The sequence below is a fragment of the Nelusetta ayraudi genome, unplaced genomic scaffold (assembly GCF_046127955.1).
Source record: "Nelusetta ayraudi isolate G7.1 ecotype Tasmania unplaced genomic scaffold, CSIRO-AGI_Nayr_v1 ptg000135l, whole genome shotgun sequence".
Taxonomy (NCBI): domain Eukaryota; kingdom Metazoa; phylum Chordata; class Actinopteri; order Tetraodontiformes; family Monacanthidae; genus Nelusetta; species Nelusetta ayraudi.
In genome coordinates this window covers 18,075,212-18,096,173 of record NW_027466185.1, presented here as the reverse complement: position 1 = coordinate 18,096,173, position 20,962 = coordinate 18,075,212, and the positions used below count along the sequence as shown (strand labels likewise).

The 20,962-nt window shown below is 43.2% G+C and overlaps 1 protein-coding gene across 8 annotated transcripts in view; it reads right to left on the bottom strand.

Annotated features, from left to right (window-relative positions):
* ptprua (protein tyrosine phosphatase receptor type Ua) overlaps nucleotides 1–20,962 on the bottom strand; it is a 219,305-nt gene that overhangs the window by 50,318 nt on the left and 148,025 nt on the right. For all 8 annotated transcript variants that reach the window (XM_076011676.1, XM_076011680.1, XM_076011677.1 and 5 more), the window contains exons 9-13: nucleotides 17,338–17,447; nucleotides 13,706–13,907; nucleotides 8,386–8,488; nucleotides 5,879–6,158; nucleotides 324–360 (exon numbers count right to left, since the gene is read on the bottom strand). In XM_076011676.1, coding sequence (XP_075867791.1) covers nucleotides 324–360; nucleotides 5,879–6,158; nucleotides 8,386–8,488; nucleotides 13,706–13,907; nucleotides 17,338–17,447 — 732 coding nt within the window. The remainder of the gene's footprint in view (nucleotides 1–323; nucleotides 361–5,878; nucleotides 6,159–8,385; nucleotides 8,489–13,705; nucleotides 13,908–17,337; nucleotides 17,448–20,962) is intronic.

The window sequence follows — 20,962 nt, the reverse complement described above, 5'->3', positions numbered from 1 at the left end:
GGAAAATGTCCTTTTTTCATTTTTTCTCCCCCTGAGAAGTTTAGGCTTCCTGGAGATTTTGTGGTCAGATTTTGGTGGTCCAATTTTCTGCTTTTTGGTTTTACAAAAATCCGAAATAGTCTGCTCTCCAAATATTGTTCTAGTTTCCTTCCAGTCCTGAGCTTTACTGAAAGTCAGCGACGCTGATGCAACCTCGTTAAATAGATTAGAAACCAAAAGGGGCCTGTGTCTGATCACAAAACAATAACAACGGTCAATCGGATGCCGATCAAAAGCGAGAATTCAATTGCAACTTTAAACATAAGGAGAAGGCCATGTTATACCTTTTCGAGCAATCCGGATGCAGTTTATTCTGGTCTCCTGCGGGTCATCGAGGGAGAGAGAGAGAGAGAGAGAGAGAGAGAGAGAGAGAAAAAAATAGATTTAAATCAAAGTTAATTTTCTCCGCTGGATACAAATTCAAGCAGGACACAATGCAAAAAAACGAACCACCGTGCAAAGGTAATTATACCAGAGTTTGTATGGCTGAAAGCGCGCCGAGGAGGCAGACGCGAGTGTCAAAGTCATCCAGACCTTTTGCTGCAGGGGAAGTAATTGAAATTTCCGAGTGGGTGACATCTCCTTGTGATATGAGAGACCTTCGCTCCGGCTCCGCCGTGTGAAGTCCCGCACCTGGCGCTCACTGATTGACTTCGCCGCCCTCCCCCCAAAAAAGTGCCACCTCGGTGAGATGAAGGGGCCATGTTACCCAAATTAAGATTTAAGGAAGCTAAATCAGCCTTTATGGGCAATTATGCTAATCTGTGCTCCGAAATTGGAGTTGAAAAAAAAAAAATCCTTTCACCTGAGAACGGTTGCCAAATTGCCTTCTTTAATTGGAAATCTGTTTCGAGGGGAGACTGTGTCTCTGCTCATCTCTCCGCGCTGACAGGGAGGTCATATTTACTCCGGCCACGGGGTCATTGAAGTGGCGGCTGGCAGCGCGTCCTCTGTCAAGGTGAGTTTTTTAAGTTTTTTTTTTTTTTTTGGGATTGCCAACATCAACAGCGCTTCCCCAATAGCGGCGATTGAACTCAACAGACGAGTTTGACACTCACTTCCATGACCCCCTAAATATCGCAATAAAAAAACGGTCATGGAAACACCTAAACTTCAAAAAACCTCCCAAATATGGCTAAAAAGTTTTGGCGCTCTCATGAGGTGGTTTTTCATACGTATCCATATTTGAGGTATATCGCAAAAGTGTCTTGGAAACACTTTTTTCACATCTACACGTCAGCGGACGTAACGTACAAGGTCATGTGACCAGTTTACTTCAAGTGGAAACAGTGCGTTCTGGAGCACGGAATATATACATATATATATATATATATATATATATATGTATATATATATATATATATATATATATATATATATATATATAAATATGTATATATATATATATATATATATATATATATATATATATATATATATATATATATATGTATATATATATATATATATATATGTATATATATATATATATATATATATATATACATATATATATATATATATATATACATATTTATATATATATATATATATATATATATATACATATATATATATATATATATATATATATATATATATATATATATACATATATATATATATATATATATACATATTTAAATATATATATATATATTTTTTTACAAGTAATCAAATAGAAACATATAACAACCATTCTGGACAGCAAACAAACGTAAACAAACAAAAAATATATATATTTCTCGTAAACCTCATCCCGCAAGATTTTAGGAGAATTATGGCTGATGCGCTTGACACCATTCAATGGAAACACCTGCAAATCGCAATTGTGCTTCTCGCTTTTATTTTGCGAAAAACGATCCCATAGCACAATGTATTTTTGAGCTCTTGGTATTTTCTCATTAAAGAAAGAAAGCTAGCACAACAACAACAACAACAAACACTGCACAAACTGGATCGGCACGTGGGTCAATAACTGCTGAAAACTTTGACCTTCAGCCTGAAAATAAAACAGGCGAGAAGTAGAACAGACCAGAACACTTGCACCATTTGTTTCCCGCCAACAGGCTTTTAACTCTTTTTTTTTTTTTATATATATATATTTCTGGATATTTTCTCCCTACTTCCTGATTCATGCATATTCACATCGTCAAGCGCTCGCTCACTCGCTCGTACAGCTTAAAAGCAGCGGTAATGATGTTTTCAGCCGCTCGAAAACAGCGGCTAAACACTCGTGCCAATCTCGCTCACAATTGCAAGCGGGGTCAACGATGGGAGTTAATGTGCATGTTTGGACCGTGGGAGGGAGCTCATGTTTCTGGCCCGCATGTAGGGGAACATGCAACGTGCCATTGCCTGCACCATCACTCCATCGATGTGACAGCGCCAGTGCTTGTGTTTCAAAGAGGGGAAGCTCATTTTTGGATTCAACATACAATTTGTCCATTTATTTGTATTTATTTGTGGGTCTATTGTGTGTCACTGTGTGCAGCTGGCTTGTTGTCAATCTAGTCTAAAGTGGGGTTGCACCCGAAACTGTTCCGCCGTCCGTGTGTGCATTTCCAGCTAAATGTCAATCAAAAAGGCTTTCAGACTATCCAATCATAACGCAGCATCCCAGGGAAGCGGAGCACCTTGGGGCGGGACTCAATGTAGCTTTTACCCGATGATAGTCTAGCTTCACTCCAGTGAAAGAAAAAGCAATCATATGCTGCTCTGATGAAGCCCACTGAGGCTCGACTTTAATGGACTTTAATGGACTTTACTGGACAGAGACGCCAAGAAAACACGGGAAGAAAATGTTATCTGAGAGAAGTTTCTGATTCTGAATGAACAGGTCTCCGACTGGTCTTAGACAATGAAAATACGTATAACAGTATATATTTCACCATTTATTTTATTTTTACATTTTAAAGGGAGTTGAGCTTCCCTTTAAGTCTGAGAGAAATCGTCCCTGACTGACGTCCCTTTCCAATGTTTCCTTGGTACAAGGAGAGCTTTATTTTTATTCTACGCTATAAAAAGCAACAGCAATAACGCTCGCAAGAGCTGCACTTGTACACATCATATTGCTCTGAGGAGCTGGAGACGTACCGAACTGCTTTTAAAGTGCATTAGTCTGAACTGAAGTCAGTGATAATGCAGCACTGAGGGAAAGAACACTAATTGGGTCAGATTGTCTGTCTGGCTTGTTTTCTTGGACAGCGACAAATCCACAACGGTTTAGAATGACAGTGGGGTTTAAGACTCTGCGATTGGGCATCATTGTGATTCCGCACAGCTCCAAGTATACATATATGCATTTACAGTCGTCTATCTTCATCGGTGAAATGTTAGCGCACACTAAGAATTGTAAGAAATGGCCTTTTTTCTGTCGCTCACGTAAGCGATAAACTCCTCACAGGACGAATTCTTCGGCTTTGAGGTCGACGATATTTCGCAGGTCTACAACTACGAGTTTGAATCGGACCAGAAGCCAGCTACAGTGCTGGGCGAATCCCCCCGAGGGTACGTTTATAATAAAAAGAAACATCAGCATGTCGGTAATGCTGTCGTACGTTCACTAAGTAGCGCTTTTCTGGTTAGTGGATGGTGGATATGACAGAGAGGAAAAACAGTGGGTTTGTTTTCCTGTTCGTTTATCAAAAAAAACTGAAAAAAACAAACAAACTTGGCAGCGCGACTCGCTGGAATCATATCTGCCGAAGCAATTACCGCTCCGATTCAGGGACAGCACGGCCAACGATGCACCCTGTGCAGCTAATTTCTTTCACCGTAATTGTAAAGACCCCTCGCCTTGCCTTTATTTCTACACCACCCATCAACTTTCAGCCGCACAAAGGGAGGTGAAATTGTTTGCTTGAACAGAGCGGAGAGGAAATCATCATTAAAGATCAACAGCTCTGTTGCCTCATTGGCCTTCCTGCCTCACAGCTGCCAAAACTCGCTAAGTTCCTGACTGGATCCCAGAGTCAGGAAGTAACCAAGTACACATACTTTGTTACTCTAAGCAGATTTCTCTTTTTCTGATGGCTTTTTTACTTTTAGTTCCTACATTTGTACACAAATAGCTGTACTTTCCACTTCTTACGTCGGACAAACATGCTGGTTACTTTTGTGTTTAAAATATACAAATTCTGTTAAAGGTCCAGTGTGTAAAATTTGGTTTGATTTGTGATTTTTATATTGGTTAAAGTTTAATATGCTGCCCATAAATACATAAATTAAAGTGGTATCCAGGTTTGTGTGCGCAGGCCACCGTAGTTCACTGGCAAGATCAAGAGTGGGAGGGTGAGTGCAGAACCTGTACTTTCTTACTTTTACTTGAGTATAGGAGTTGTATCACTTATACTCGAGTATTTTTTTTTTTACACAAGTATCTGTACTTTACTGAATAATGTATGTGAATACTTCCGCCACCTCTACTGGGTCCGAACACAGAATTAATTCCAACTGCTTTCAACGACGACAGGAAGTGACTGCTGAATTTTTGACAAGTTGAATTTGAATTTCAGTCAGGGCCGACCGCCGACTCGCTGTGGACCTCATGTGCCTCATGAGACCGTCGGACGGGCGGGGAGAGGAACCTGAGGCGTTCTCTCACGAGTCCGATACGGGAAAAAAAAAATCTGGTGGAGCGAATGTGCGCCTGATGAATTAAACAAACTTTCTCTCGCCTCCTGCGCACATCCCTTATTCATGCCACGGTAAGTTGCTCTTTTGATGCTTTCTGTTGCGAGAGAGACAGAAAACGAGCGACTTTTTCCCCACCCGCAGACTGAAGGGATCGAAATCCGAGGCGATCTGATGTCTGGCTAACTGTGTTGCTTTTCTGCATTTATTGTAACAATAAGGCCTTCCAGATTTCTTACATTTTGTTTTCACAAAATAAGTAAATACATTTTAAAAAACGTGCATCCTTAGCGGGATAAGCCAAATTCTCAATTAAACCAGAGGTTCCCAAACTTTTCCAGGCCATGGCCCCCAAAAAAGCTTCTGGCCGGGCACCCCTTCACAAACCAACAGACAATGCTCCAAAATATGGAAAGAAACATTAACTTTTGGAATGTTTTTTCCTTACTTTTATTTTCTACTCTGTTAGACGTGTGTTTAGAATAAGAATGCTGTCAACTAACATGTTGATAATCATGGCCCCTTATTCTGGATGGCTGTAAAGCCATACTTAATGTATGCTGCCTTATATTTTCTTACTTCAGTTGGCCAATTCAGAGGTGTTTTTGCAGCAGTGTCTATCACAACTGGGTTGTTTGTCCGTTCATTTGGTCTCTATGTCACAAACCTGTTCATTTTGCTCGACCTAGATTAGCTTGAGGAGCAAATCACCTTGATAAATGGCATAAACCGGTACGTCACACACACAACACCTTGAACAATGATTTTGACTGGCAGGCATATTATTCTATAGATTATATTCAATAATAATGATTAAACAATACTTGTATTTTATTTTAAAACAATTAAAATATAATTCCATTTGATTGTTTATTTATTTATCTATGTATTTGAATCTGTTTTCTTATCTTGTCTCCAATTTTCTGCGGCCCCCTCTAGCGCCCACCAGTGGCCCCAATTTTGAAAACCACTCAACCAGAGACTTGCAAAAGGGAAAACAAAATGCATTACCTACGCAGGTTGATTGGCGTTAGATAAAACCCTGTTTATACGGAGGGAATACTTTCAGTTGCAGGCTGCCAACATCCTGCCTCTTGCCATCTGACTCGCCCCACACAAATGGAAATTGGCTTTCAAAGCTGCAGAAAACCTAAAAGGCTCCATTGAAACAATCCCCGCACTCCCGGTACATAACGGTTCTTACCCCTCTGAAGTTTGAGGCGGCCTGAAAGTAGACGAGATAGTTCTTGGTGGGGTCCAGCGGGCTGTTCCAGTAGCCGTTGTACGTGTGGTTGTCGCCCACGGTGAAGGGCGTGGCCTCGGGGAGGCTGCTTGGGGCCAGCTCGGCCGTGTAGTAGTGGGGGGCCGCTTTGCTCGGCAGCGCGCTGTGGGAGTTGGGCGTTGGGAAACAGTCGGCGGAGCCCAGCTCTCTTCTCCTCACCTTGCGGGAGCCGTCCTCCTCCACCACCACCACCTGGTAGGCACTGAGAGGAAACCAGCAAGAGGTTATTGTCACCAGACAGCTTGGTCACAGTACCGTAGGTCACAAATCTAGAAACTCTTAAACCTACCTTCCATTTATGGATATTAATATAGGTGGTAAGAATATGAGCATACCAATCAGTTTGCTTTTAACAGTGAAGACTTCTTCTCATGTTAAGTGATACTCAAAATACATTGAACTGGACCTGATAATGTGAGCTGAAATTCTGCTGGATATAACCCGAAATCTGGAGGGTCACCTTCCATTACCAGTACTCCCATCATGTCATGTTTCTAAGAGGACCACTATCAGTGACGGACCTAAACCTTTTGTTTAGTTTTATTCATTCAAGTAAAATAAAACTAAACCACTTGTGTAATTTAGCTTTTCACTCCACTGTCAGATGCAGGTCAATCACACTCAGACAGGGTTAGATTAGGGTTGCATTCAGCATCATTTTAATGCCAGTGTTCATTTGGAGCCTGTTTCATATTTGCATGTGTTTTCTGAAGTTGCTGCACGTTAGCCCATCATAGAGCCGTTGCTTCTCACTATTTATGATTGTGATAATGCAGCTGTTCTGGTGGGCAGGAAGAGACAGAGATTCACGTGCAGTAACATTCACGCGTGGCCTCACTGGCTATGAAAACAAAAGGAAAAGACGCGATAAGAGACAGAGAGGGTGCGTGATGTGACGCTCTGACCCAGAAGAAATAACTCCACTAGATCTTCACATCCCATTGTTTTTTAACCTTATATATGACAATGTTGAAAATCCCAAATTACAGAGGAATGGGAAGTGGAAATGAAGAGGAAATAAGAGTGAAGATGATGAAAGCAAGAAATGACGGACTTATTTTATTGGACTGTGGGTATACACCTTTATTAATGTATTTATGGCCAGTAAGCTTTTACCCAATAAAAAAAAATCATAAATGAAGCCAAATTTTACATACTGGACCTTGAAATGACGGGTGGACATGCACTTATATCTGAGGACTTCACCGACAGAGGCAGAGACAGAAAATCAAGTGAAGTTTGCCCTGGGGGTTTTGAAGGAAATGATTCTTCTCAGAGTTCTGATGGCCTTTGGGTTTTTTTGTTTGTTTGTTTTTTTATCCTGGGAGGGCCGTCAGTCAGCCAGTCAGGTAACCGTGATGGACAGTTTGGGCAATCATTAGCTTTGGCCGAGGCCCCGCGGGCTTGTTTACAGCCCGTCTGGGTGTCTGACTGAGTTGTGTTGCAGCTTCTGTCACTTCTAATTCCGAAACGCTCGCCATCTTTAAAATGAAATCAATACCTTTTGAAAAAGTGCCCCCCCCCCTCCCCCCCAAGCGACGCCACGAGCGCCACTGGGGGAGGCGGTGTCTGTGTTTTTATTTATATCTTTATTTTTTTGCTGACAGACGTTTGTCAGTATATTTGCATTGCGGCGCCCGCACCTGCCTCAGCTCTGCATTGTGCGGGCGCCTATTAAAGTGACACGGCTGTCAGCCGGCCGACGTTTGAGCGCCTGTCGCGAGCTGTCGTTCCCAGACTGTCAGACATGATGAGTCAGGACTCAGGAGGAGATTTGTTTTTTTGTTTTTTTGTTTTTTTGCTTTTCAACAATGGCCCAACCCAGACGTGGTCGCATTATCCAGGACAGACCGGAGCAAGAAGAACAAACCACCACTTATGGATTGATTTTCACCGCCGTTCCAAGGTTTGGGTTCACTGACTCATTCCTGCATTGAGCTCCATTATAAGCAGCTTCATGGAATAATCTAGTGGAATGCTGTAAGAACAATACTAGTGCAGGAAAATCAGTCAGGATGTGCTGAACACATTCTGCGATGTCTTGAATGTCTAATGGAATGTGATTTTAGAGAATGGCTATACAGTGTGCAATATACAGCCTACATAAAAGAGTCAAGCAAGCGTCATAGTTTATATTTCAGGCTCTTTAAAACAGCCGACTTTCAGTGTGTTCACACAGTATTTTGCACACCTGGAATTCTCATTCAACACTAAAATGTTCCCATGACTGATTTCCGTGCACTCATCGTGATCGCAGAGCTTTCAAGATCATTATTTCACCCAACGGGTTATACTGGGGTTCAATGCAGGAATGAGTGAGTGAAACTGACTTTTGTCACTTTTCATACATGGCAGATTATTTGCACAGAAAAATGATTCTCGTCTTACGTAAATTGCATTCAAACAGATTAGCGCTGCATCAGCCGTACCTGACGGGGGCTCCTCTTGCCAGCGCCGGGCGCAGCAGCACGGTGATGGTGCTCTCCGTCTCACTCAGTGGAGAGGGGATGTCTTCATAGTCAAAGACTGGAGCTGAGAAAAGAGGAAACATTGGGGGGGGGGGGGTCACAGCAGAGTTAGAGCAAGAAAATATCATACATAAAAAAATATAATACAAATAAAAATGTGGAAAACCTGTGGAGGAGGAACGCAAGACCTCGAGCAGTTTGGGAGCAACACATTTCTTTTTGACTTTCTTTTCGCGTTACTTGCACTTCGCCTCGTTCATTCCGGAGTTTAAGAGGAAACGGGGGCTGCGCCGCAATTTCGCAGCCTTACGTTAAAAAAAAAAAAATATGTAGAGTACGCCGCCTTTATTCATCACCGGCGCGGCATCCCCCGTGTGCTAACGCCGTGCCGAGGCCTCCCACACAGCGCCACTGACTGATGATGACAAGAAACGGCGGCCGACTTCAGAGGGTAAAGGAAGAGGAAGAAGAAAAAAAAAAACCACGAGGCCCTTATAATATAATTAGGCCCGGATCTCGAAGCTGAACAACCTTGGCAAAAAGCCCCGGGGACGAGGAGGTCGAGTGTCTTGTGTTTATGCCGGGAGGGTGAATCAGCTGGAGTGTGTCGGTGAGCGAACGGCTACGTGGAGAAGGCAAGGGAACGGAGGTGGCGAGTGTTTTCTACTTTCTTTTTCACAGGCCGGGGGCGTATTTCATCCCGCTTGTGTAACCTGGCAGCGGCGGAACCTTTATGCTCGACAGCTGAGGTCGGCAATCTACGCGCTAGGTGGCGTAATCCGGCGTGAATTATCAAGGAAGGAAAACAGATTTCAGCTTTCACGCTCCGGCAGCCGGAGCAGCGCAGCTTCACACCGCCGCTGCATCTGCGTTTTGTTTTTCCACAGCTCAGCCTGGTGAAAGGTCATGTGACGCTACGTGTTGGATCGTGTGCGTGTGTGTGTGTGTGTGCATACGTGGAGAGCCCACGCACGGAGAGCCGCATGGAACTCAGGTAGGGAGAGATGATGAAGGCACGACGCATCGTTTCAAGCACTGGGAGTCACGACCGGAAAGACTTTTCACCAGGACAGAATGTTTCTTTCTGATTGTGCATCAGATAGGACGGAATTTTTCAACCGCGAGATAGTAGCTGCGTTTCTATCACCCTAAGAATTGCACCTACATATGGCAATAAAAAACTGGTCATGGAAACAGCTGAACTTGGAAAAACCTCTCAAATACGGCTAAAAGGTTTTGATTCTCTCATGAGGTGGTTTTTCAGATGTATCCATACAGAGTTATATCGCAAAAGTGTCATGGAAAGACTTTTTCGCATTCCGCGTTAGTGCATACGGGTCACATGACCAGTTCACTTCAAGTGAAAATGGTGCGTTTGTCACACGCCTGTCAATCTTGCCTGCTGGGTTCAGTGTGCCCTTGGCTGGCGTGCAGCTGAGGCACGTTTCCACCTGATTGACACACCTGCTTTCTCTCTGCCATCACTGCTGCATATAAGCCCTGGTCCCCACACTCACTCGTTGCCAGATTGTCTGCTAACTTTTGTTATGACCTTCCAGCGGGGCCTGGGCTGCCCGCCCGCCCGCGAGAATTTCGGCTAATGCGCTTCACACCGTTCAATGGAAACACCTGCAAATTGCAATTGTACTGTGTGTGTTTTTTTTTTTAAATATCACTTTTATTTTGCGAAAAAAAAAAAAAAAAAAAAAAACTGTTGTGGAAACGCAACTCATGTCAGGTGTGTTGTGAAAAATCATCCAATTTCACTTAATTGGTCTAAAAAAAGTATCATTCCACTGTGGAGTGACTGCGCTTCAAAAGCAATGTCAGCCTGGTTTCCTACCAGGAGATCAGCTTTGTGTGCATGTAAACAAGTCCAGGTTTCAAACTGAGTGAGTATGAATAAATCAAAAGACTACATTGTCATTATTGGGCTAAAAAGTGTCAATTTCTAATATTAATGGTTGACTGTGTGCCATGGGTTTTCTTCAATGTAATAAATACGCCGTGGTTCAAAAAAGGTTGAAAAACACTGTGGCAGAAAATGCCAACAGCCCCATGTGATGCACCTGTGCAGCCGCAAGGCATGCTGGGACACTAACATCAACACAACTAACAACATCAACTAACACCACAAAATCTTTAGAAAAGCATCTGACTTGCAGACTGCAGGTGCTACGGAAACAAGAGGGGAAATAACGGCTACGCGTATTGGCGCTACGACAACCATTGATCCCAGCTGGAAAAGTCTACAGATGTGAACCTGGCGGGGTGTCTTTGTTTTGTTTTATACCGCTCCTGATTTCGAGTCGGGTTGCTGATCTTGTTGTTCGCAGGTGAAGCCTTTTTGTAGCTCTTCGGGAAGCGTGTGATATTCACAGATATGATTCGACTGGCTGCACCACACCTGCTCCAACTGGTGAACTGGACTTTTTTTTGGAGGGGTAAGATATCAGTGAAACATCTTTTCACCACCAATGGTGCATCATAATTTCAAATAATGAAACATTGTATTGTATCGAAAATCATTTACTTCAATTCGGGAAACATATTTTTTCAAAATCCATATTCTAAAAAAAATATGTTGATTATATTGTTTTCATCAAGAAGTAGCCATGCCCATTTTTTTTTTTTTACATAATTTAAGAAAAAATAACCCCCATTTTCATTTTATAGCCAAAAAGTATCAATATTTGTGTCAGGGAAGTTACTTGGTATCAAATTAAATAAAATTTTGCTCATGAAATATTTGCCTAGCGGCACACAAACTGAAAATGACTATTGTTCAGTTGTTGTCAAATGAAGAAAATGAACTTGTTGTTTTTGTACTCTGAACGTCTCACAAGGGACGTCTTCATCTCTCTGAAACATCCAGCGCTGACTGAGCTGGAGTGAACGGTGCACGTGCAGCGCGTGGATAAATGCTGGTGTGTTTCGTTAAAATAAACTTGCACTTGTAAACTCATGTAGTCAGCACATTAAGTAAGTCAGTACATCGCAAATGAATGAGGTGTCCCAAAACTTTTGTCCAACGCTGGAATATTTCTCCAGACAGGACTAAGGAGGACGGCTGCAGTGATTACATGAATTTGTACAGTGCATCCCATCCTGCCACGTTAAGCCTGAATTTCACACGGTGCTCAATCTTTTTTATTTATTTCTTTATTATTATTTTTTTTTCTCTCCACACTTTTCAAAAGCGAAACTCCCTCTGGGCCTTTCGCACAATGAAAAGTAAAGTAAAAGAGTGCGAGCTGTGAGGGTTGGAGCTCGGAGGTGAAATTAAAATGCTATTTCATTATCGCGAGCCTCCGTTTTTTTTTTTAAAAGGCATCCTGTGCAGAATGTACGAGGAGCTGCTGGTGAACAAAAAAGAAAACACTATTCAAAGTTAACGCCAACCTCCCGTTTCCGTCTGAGGGAGCGAGAGACGGAGAGACGGCAGCGGCGACGGGAGAGCCGTGGAGAATCAAAGAAATGCGTTTGCGATTGAATCCTGCTGATTACAATCTTCGGGCACAAAAACCGACTCTGTGGGAAGGCACTGCCGCATTTTCTGTGAATTCAGCTCCATCCTGTCCTCTGCGTAGGGGCCGCTGCCGCTGCTGCCTCGCTGCCATGTGTGTGTGTGTGATTTTTGTTCAAACACACACACACACACACACACACACACACACACACACACACACACACAGCAGCAACAACACCACCACCGCCAAAACAAGAGCAGTCATCGTATATATATATATATATATATATATATATATATATATATAGAGAGAGAGAGAGAGGGAGAGGGAGAGACTTCATTGATATCCAGGAGAAATTTGCGTTTCTTGCAGCTTTACAAGGGAACTCGTGTAATAAATAAAAGGCATGCAAAGAGCTCAACTATAGCATAAAGAGAGACAACGACACGGTATAACATAAAAATAGAGATACAAATGATATAAAAATAAAAAAAAAGATCAAATAAAACCTGATGCTTCCTGACTATATCTGTATGAATTCATAAATATGCATAATATATAAATAATATACATGGAAGTGGTGCACAATGAGTGCACTACTACATGAGACTCATTGTCTCATGCAGGAAACTACACAAAGTAACTAATCTGAGCGATGTATCAGACGTCTTTATGACATCACAAAGGGCTGATTTCTAGTGTGTTTTGGACAGTAAAATTCATTATTCGGACACATTACTGTTGAAAGGCATTGCTAGATTATAGCAGAATACTGGACAAACATTTCTTCAAAGACGCCTCAGAATTTTAGTTTTGCATCGTTATTATTATTTTTTTCCATGAAACCATTTTCTTTTGATAACAGAAACCATCCACGGCATAAAAAGGCCAGTCTTGACGTGAATTCTAGGGCCCTTTGGCATTTTAGTCTGCTCATAAAAAAATAAATAAATAATAAAAAAAAAAAAATCAATAAAAAAAAAAATGGAAGTACTGCTCCTCTGACTTTTTCATCTGGCTCTCCTCCAAGGCCCGCGTGAAAAAAAAAAAAAAAAAAAATCACGCCAAAGTTTTCCCAGAAGAGTTGCCTATTTCACTGCTACTCCCTTCATGAATTCCCCTGAACTAAAAAAAAAATAAAAAAAAAATAAAAACTCACATTCACACGCTTTGCTTACTCCCTGCATTCTCTCTCACGGCGAGGCATCACAGTGCTGCAACTCGTTACAGGCGGGTAAACACAATTAGCAAAAACAGCTTGCAGACACCCATTTGTAGACGCGTGTCATCCACAATCCCCGGAGACGCACATTTTTTTCATTTGCACGCCCATCTGAAGATCCATACCGGCAACCTTTATCCCTCACTGCTGGTGCCGCTGCTCCAATTTCTCAATCGCCGCCTTTGAATGGTAAACACACGCCGACTGGCGCGATGCCGGCTGAACAAAGCCGATTCCACCGGAGAGCGTACAAATGGAACACTTGTAGCACCTCCATAATTCAGGTGCACCATTATTTCATCAAAGGAAGGTGCGAGAGCCGTTCGGCGGCGAGGAAAGTGAAGATAATTTGTATAATTTGGCGGCATGAGATATTCAATCAAAACGCTCCTCGAAACAGACGAGTGCGACAAGACATTGCGTACACTTTTTGTTGTTGTTCTTAGGGTTTTTTTTTTTTTTTTTGCCATCGTCTGTAGAGATCAAAACTTTTTTTTTTTTTTTTTGGTTTTCATCTCAATTTTCCTCAGTTTTGAAGTAAAAAAAACAAAAACAAAAACGGGTAAGGAAATTTCCACCAAACGCTCACCTGAGATGTTGGTGGTGATCTCGGTCAGCGCCGTCTGGCCGAAGCCCTTGGTGGTCCGCGCTCGGACCGACACCAGGTACGTGGTTCCGGGATGGAGGCCGGAGAACATGTGGTAGGTCTCGTTCCTCAGCTTGGACACGGTGCGACGAGGCCCCGGCACGTTGATACCAGGGTCGGACGACTCGATGCTCTGGTAGCTGATCTGCAAGTCAGGGTGGGAATACTTGCTAAGACATTTTGATGCTTTGTGCTAAATGCCAGTGCTTATCAGAGCACTAATGAAATGAGTCAAGACTCATCTTGGTAGATGTAACGGTGGTTAATTAAGCTTTTTAAAGCAGCCAAGTACTTATAAAAGCTGCTAAACTGGGAAAAATATTTTTTGGATTCAACTCAAAAGTCCATCTGGTCAGGAGCAGATGGAAAGTGTTTGCAAGGGGACGGCGAAAGCGACACTCACAGATAGGAGTCCAACCCAGTGTGAAGCATCTTGGTTTCGGTGATGACAGACAGAAGGTTCATCACCGAAACAAACCTTCAGTGATGATACCAAAGTTTTGTCCAGCCTGGTGAGCCAAGCAACAAATGCTGTGATGATGATGTAAGCGTTGAGTGCCGCAAGCATCTGAATTTCCAGGAAACAAGCTGGACGTGCCAATGTTAGCTAAAATTATGCAATGCATAACCATAAATTGTGATCTAGATTTGACTTTTTGTTCAGCAAAATTTGTTCAATAAAAATGAAACTAAACCATTTTTCATTTGGCACAGTTCTATATGTTGGATGCAGGTCTGTTTTTTGCCATCAAAAGATCTGACAATGAAACAAAATTCCTCAAAAATAACCAGTTGACCAAACAAAATTACAACAATTTATCCCAGGGGTTGCTCAAGGATCACCGCTGAATCTAATGAGGAGCCATCTGAAGGTAAAGATAATTTCATTGAAGACTTAAAGATATTTGGAGATCCTGAGAAGAAACAGCGACATGTTGCGTCTTTCACTCTCTCCCCCCTACTGAGCTTGCCAGTGAGCTAGTCTGGCCTGCAACATAGACCTGGATACCTCGTCCACCTTCTTCTTTGTTGGTTTATTAGAAGACGCGAGTGTTCACCATAATTACGAAACACGCTGTCAGGCAACCGGATTGTCCACACCAGGCTTCCGTAGAAATATGGCAGTTCAAGATGGCAGCTAACTTGCTATATTCACACTCTTGTATATAAATGAGAACTGTTCTATGAGTAGGAAAACCAAATTACTTTTATTGTTCTGCGATTATACACTTATATCAATGTATTTATAGGAAGTATATTAAACTTTTACCAATATAAAAATAATAAGTCAAGCCACATTTTATACATTTGATCTTTAAGTGGTGAACTGACTACCATCCAGCCGTCACCTTAGTCCATGTAGTGCTTCCAAAGAGGACATGAAAACCTTCGCAAGCTCTTGAAATGATGTACACGATAAAACTTTCCAACGGCTCCAATCGGATTTTAAACTTTAGATTTAGCTTTTTCTCAAACGAGGTCACAGTCAGTATTTCTCAACTCTCAGGGCTGTTGGGTCAGAACCGATCCGTGTCCACGTTGCATAAGCCTGCAGGCAAATCCCTCATACCACTCGCAGCTCATTTATGACTCACACCTCAAAGCGGGAATTTTCGATGGCGTTTTATTAAAAAGTCCTTCTCGCAAGCGACGCCTTTCAATTAATCTTCAGCCCGCTGTAAAAAAAAGATGTCATCTTGCAGAGCAGATCTAATAAATCTCGGGCCGCAGTTAGCTACTGATAATCAGACTCGGGGAAGATTCTGTGCCACGGTCTCGTCATGCAAGAGTGTCACTTGGCAGCTCGCTGGCAGAGAGAATGAGAAAAATCAAGCGCCACAGGGGGGAGGAGGATAAATGAACAAAGCAGCAGTTGCTTTTACAAGGAATATGTTTCAGTCTGAAAACTGTCTTCTTTTTGGGTCGGCTGCCCAGAACCTAAAACACCCCTGACTCACTTTGACTCACATGCATGTTTTTGAACTGGAGGAGGAATCCGAAGAACCCACAGAGACACCAGGAGAACATGAAAAGCAGGGAATTGGAGCCCTTCTTGCTGTGAGGCGACAGCGCTAACCGCTGCACAACCGTGTCACGCTAAATGAAATGTAGAAAGCATGAATTCCTAAAAACAAAACAAAAACTTAAGCAATTAGTGTAATTGCAGTTCATCATTCCTGCTAATTTATTTACTCCCATACCTAAAAACAGTTCAGGGGTTTCACAGAGGGGAAGGATTCCATCACAATAGGCCTGTTCAGTTGGTCCTATTTATTTGCCATTCACCAAAGAAATAAGAATAATACATTTTCACTCCAGATCAAGCTTAATGTTATATCTTGCACAGGTAAGACGTCACTCTTTCCTGTGCAACATTTTTTTTCCCATCAGTCTCAACTGCCATAAGTAGAAGCACTTGCGTGTGTGAGACTGCTGACTCGCGTTCTCGACAATAGCTGCGTTAATCGCAGCGCATTCTGACTCCATCGCCCTCTCGCACCTTGATGCTGTTCTGAACAGCGATGCGTCGCACTGTGGGACCGCCGACAAAGGATTCGCTGTTGTGAACAGGTTACATTTGTTGAGGTGCATATAACACCCCCACAAATAAAGAACGCATACTGATCATTGCAACTGCAAGACAGAACTTTCAGACAAAATAAAACATTCTCGGTAAGCGCTCAAGTTTGGGCCGCACTGTCCAATGAATACGATGCTCATTCCGTCCATTTACTTCCCATGAAGTTGAAGAAACAGCTTTTGAAAACCTGCAACCCGGAGTTCTCTGCAATCTGCCAACAACCAACACCAACCGTGACGCGGGCGTGTAGCATCAGCAGAAGCAGCTCTGGTCAAACACAGTGTGGCGACATTGAAAAATCCCCCCCAAAGTCCTCAGCATTGTCTGTCAAGTTTGAGGTTTACAGGCAAGGACATCTCATCTGTTGGAGGAGCAGAAGCGCTGCTCAATAGTCTGCCCGTCGCCGCCAACGTCGCACTTTTCCCTGCTTTTGTTTATCAATGGAAAGCAGCTTCCCTCCCCATCAGGTGACCATCTGTTCGGCGCCGAGTGCGTCCTCACGTCCCACTCGCGGGGAAACGGCTCTGCAGCGGCGCAGACGCCGGAAAGGTCCAGAGGTTGATATGGGGGCCTTCAATAATTAATTAGAAGCATTTAAAGTTGCCCCCTCGCAGAGGCATCTCTCAGGCAAATTAGTAATTAGAGTCGTTGTCCCCCAACCCCCCCTCCCCCAATATAATTACAGCCCCGAAGTTCTGCGACTTCACTACAACGAGAACGCAGTACAGTCGATCCTGCGAACTGCAAAGAGGAGCAAAAAGAGCAACAAAGAAGAGGGAGATAAAGCCCATAGAGGAGGGTGGGAGGGAAGGTGGTGGGCAGAGAAATACCCTCGATTGGAGTCATCACAGCGAAGCGAGGGAGGGTGAACAAAATAAACACTGGCGAAGGGAGGAAGAAAAGAAAAACAGCAGCCTACACCTGCAGAGGATTAGGATTAGACGCAGCTTCCAGTTGTTGTTTTTGTTTTTTTGGGGTTTTTCATCTCACCCACCTCATACTGGGTGATCAGCCCGTTGGGCTCCACGGGCTCCTCCCACTTGAGGAAGATCATGTCGTCCAGCGGGGTGAAAGTCAGAGACTCTGGAGCGATGCCACCGGGGACTGCGGAGCAGAAAACACACAAGCTTTGAGCCAAAGAAGACGATGTTTGACACAACAATCACTGGCACTTTATTGAAACGTAAAAGACATTATCATGTACGTTCATATATTATTTGAATATGTAATATATGAATTTTATGCACCCATACCAATACCAGTATCAAGTATCGGTACCAATACTGGGGTCGAGTAGTCTACTCGTAAAATATGTGCCAATACTACGACACTGATACCAGTTGTATATGTATGTACAATAAGACAATTTTGTTACATTTGTGCTTGTACTGCAGTGGAAATTGTGACAGTCACCAAGTTCTAGAAAGACATGCCCTTCTTACATTTACGTCCCACTTTTTAAATCTTTTCAAAAACATTTTTTTCAAAACCCTTTACTGAAAAATCCCGTCGGCTTCTGCCACACCAACATTTCACTGCCATGTAATGTGACATGTGACAAATAAAAATCTTTGAATCTTTCATGGACTCCCGCGGCCCCGTTTTCCCAGGGGTAAAAACACACTGACAGGGCCAAGGCCCCAAAAAATAAATACATAGATAGATAAGGGGGGCAAAGGCAGAAGACAGAAGGAGGTGGTGGGAAGAGACGGGAGCAGGATGGAGGTGATGAGGTGGTGGTGGTGGTTTGGTGGGGGTCTGCTCGGAACCTTCGGGACAAATTGAGATTCTGGCTTCCCGCCGCTGGATAACAGACTGCCGCGTCGCAGAGGGTGACAGTCAATTTTTCTTATTTACCACCTCAATCACCTTGCAGAGAAACTGGCCGAGTAATCCGGCCGGTAAACTACCCGAGCGTTCTGCATACCGGCGCTTGTTGCTCTGCTTAACGAGACGCCTCCCAAACTTCCAACTTCAAAAGAAGTAAGTTCTAAAACTTTTGGTAGCAACATCAATTGACGCGTTTCGAATCCACAAAGACCGGGGTATGAACCTTTTCTTTTCCCACCGAAAGTGTGACAAAGGAGGACGGGTCGGCGCCCAGAGTGTCAAACACACATTTCCTTAGAGCATATAGAGACAGTGAGGTTGACACAGGAAATGAGAGTGATGCGGTCTCACGTGTTTGCACTGAGCAAACTTGACATGACTTTCAATTTTCATTTTTTTTTAAAAAGAAAAAAAGAAAGAAAGAATGAAAAGCAGAATTATGTGCGAGGGGGACGCTGTCAGGAAATTCCAAACACATCATAGTTTACTAACAGAAAGCAAGAGTGAAACAGAGGACGTTGCTCCCTTTTGTTTTTTGACTTGGTCAGTATCACGACACAAAAATTGAAAAGAAATTCCCACGTAACTCTGCAAACAAACAAACAAACAATTTGTTGTTGTTGTTGTTTGATGAGTTTGATGTTGTTGTTGATGCTTTGTAGTGCCACCCAAACAACAAACAGCAAAATACGACAAGGACAAATTGCAAACCCGTCCAGTTAAAATGATGGACGCATTTGAACCTGAAGAGTGGAAACCCTGTGTGAGATTTTATTCAGTGCGTTGGAAAGGCAGGAGTTAATCAGCACCACCGCAAGCGGCTGCACCGGATCATGTGGTCACGTCCGATCCCGCCTCCCCCAGCATGGAATTGTGACAATCACATTTGGGCCACTTTTGGCCGCAGTGTGAACACACCCTGAGACAGTCGGGTCATGATCATGCCAGGGCTGTGTTATAGGCCACACTTTTTATTCTTACTTCACTGCCATAAGTTTGTTGCCTGGATAATTACGGAGCATCAGAAAAGCAAAGGCTAATGTAGCCTCAGGCAGGGATGAGAAGACCAAATAATAAGACTGACTAATGCAGAGCAGCATCAGCTAATAAAGCTGGGCCCACCTCCGCCGACGTTGCACTTTCAAGTTTTCAAAAACCAATTAACCCTCGTGGAAAGTTTGGGCCCTCAGGCAGGAGCCCGGTTGGTAGACACCCCCTCCCTCCCACAGACACACACACACACCTCCTTCACTGTTCATGTAGTCACTTCTTAATCTGGCTTTGGTGGTGGAAATGGAAACAGAAATTTATGGGAAAGTAATGAATGAAAACTTCGCCAGACATTTCCTTTGACGTGGGTCTCGTATCACGTGCAAGGTTGTCTCAGAGCTTCTGTTTGCTACCAGAAGTCCAGATTTCAGATATTAACTTTGGGGTTATGATTCCATCAGAATTTTGGTTTGAGTTGCACTTATTAGAAACAAAGGACGAGGGATTCTTTAAGAATCAATGTTTTTTTTTTGTTTTGTTTTTTGTTGTTTTTTTTATTGTATTGCTGCCCTGATTTTTTTAAAAAAAGCAACTTCAATCCAGAATGGCAACACCAATATATGTGGGCTAGCGAGCCTCAAAAAGGTTGGGAAGAAAATCCTGCTGCATCCATGAAACCCAGACAGCCAATTTTTGCTTTCAGTGTGCAGCTGAGACAAAGCCCAGACGCACTGCTGCTGTGTTTTGATTCCTGGGCCCAGTAGGAAGCAGGCAGGAGGAGCTGTCACCAGCTGTGGCTCAATTACTGTAGTTTTGATGATGACGCTGGCTCTTTTGTCGACAAGCCGATTGGGGCCTGTCAGACTCGACTTCAGCGGCTCAAAAAGCCAAAACTTTTTCTTCTGCGCCGACACCCAAAAGTATCGAGAAAAGAATTGGCAGCAACTAACTCGGAGCTTGTTTATTCCATATTTTTCAAGTTGACACTTTCAAAACAACAAATTATTTGGAACAAATTCACAAAATTTAATGTCAACCCTCGTATTGGAACCATGACTCGACATGGTGAGGACAATTTAGGGCATGTGTGCTTGGTATCGTTTCCCTCGAAGGTATTGCCCAACGCCGGTGTAAGACTGGATGTAAAACAATATCACAGCGGTAATTCGCTTTGAAAGGGCAATTTCGCAGTCACACCTGCCATTCCCGTTCACTCGGTCTGCCGGGTCAAGAACATCCCAGGTTGGTATTCAATTACATCGGAAAGTATTGCTGAATCTACATAACAATACCCGTGTTTGACCTTTCTTACTCCCACTCGCGCATTCAAATGTGCCTAATGTGCTGACGAACGCGGGGCAATATTAAGACGAGAGAGCGGGCATAATCAGTCTCCTATTCTTGCTACTGGCTACGGCCTGCGCTGATTAATGTTCCACTGCTCTCCATTTAAATTCTGATCTCCTATAACGCTGATCCAGCTTACTTTGTGAGTCAATATTTGTTATTTTTCTCCTCCACGTGTGGTGCTGAATGACTAAAGGCATGGATTTGTGGGAGCGGTGCACAATAATTATTTGAGCATGAAGGAGCGAAGCACAGACCTGGAGAAATCCTCAAAGATCTAGAGGGGTCGGGCCAGGTAGCTACGACAGAAAGGACTTTCAATCCACGCAAATGAACCATATTTTCATAATGATGTTGCACGGTTTTTGCCAAACAGGCGGATTCTCCGACCCCGACCATAATCAAGCAGTGGTGGGCCGTCAGGGCCAGCAAGGATTTCTCTGCTGGTATAA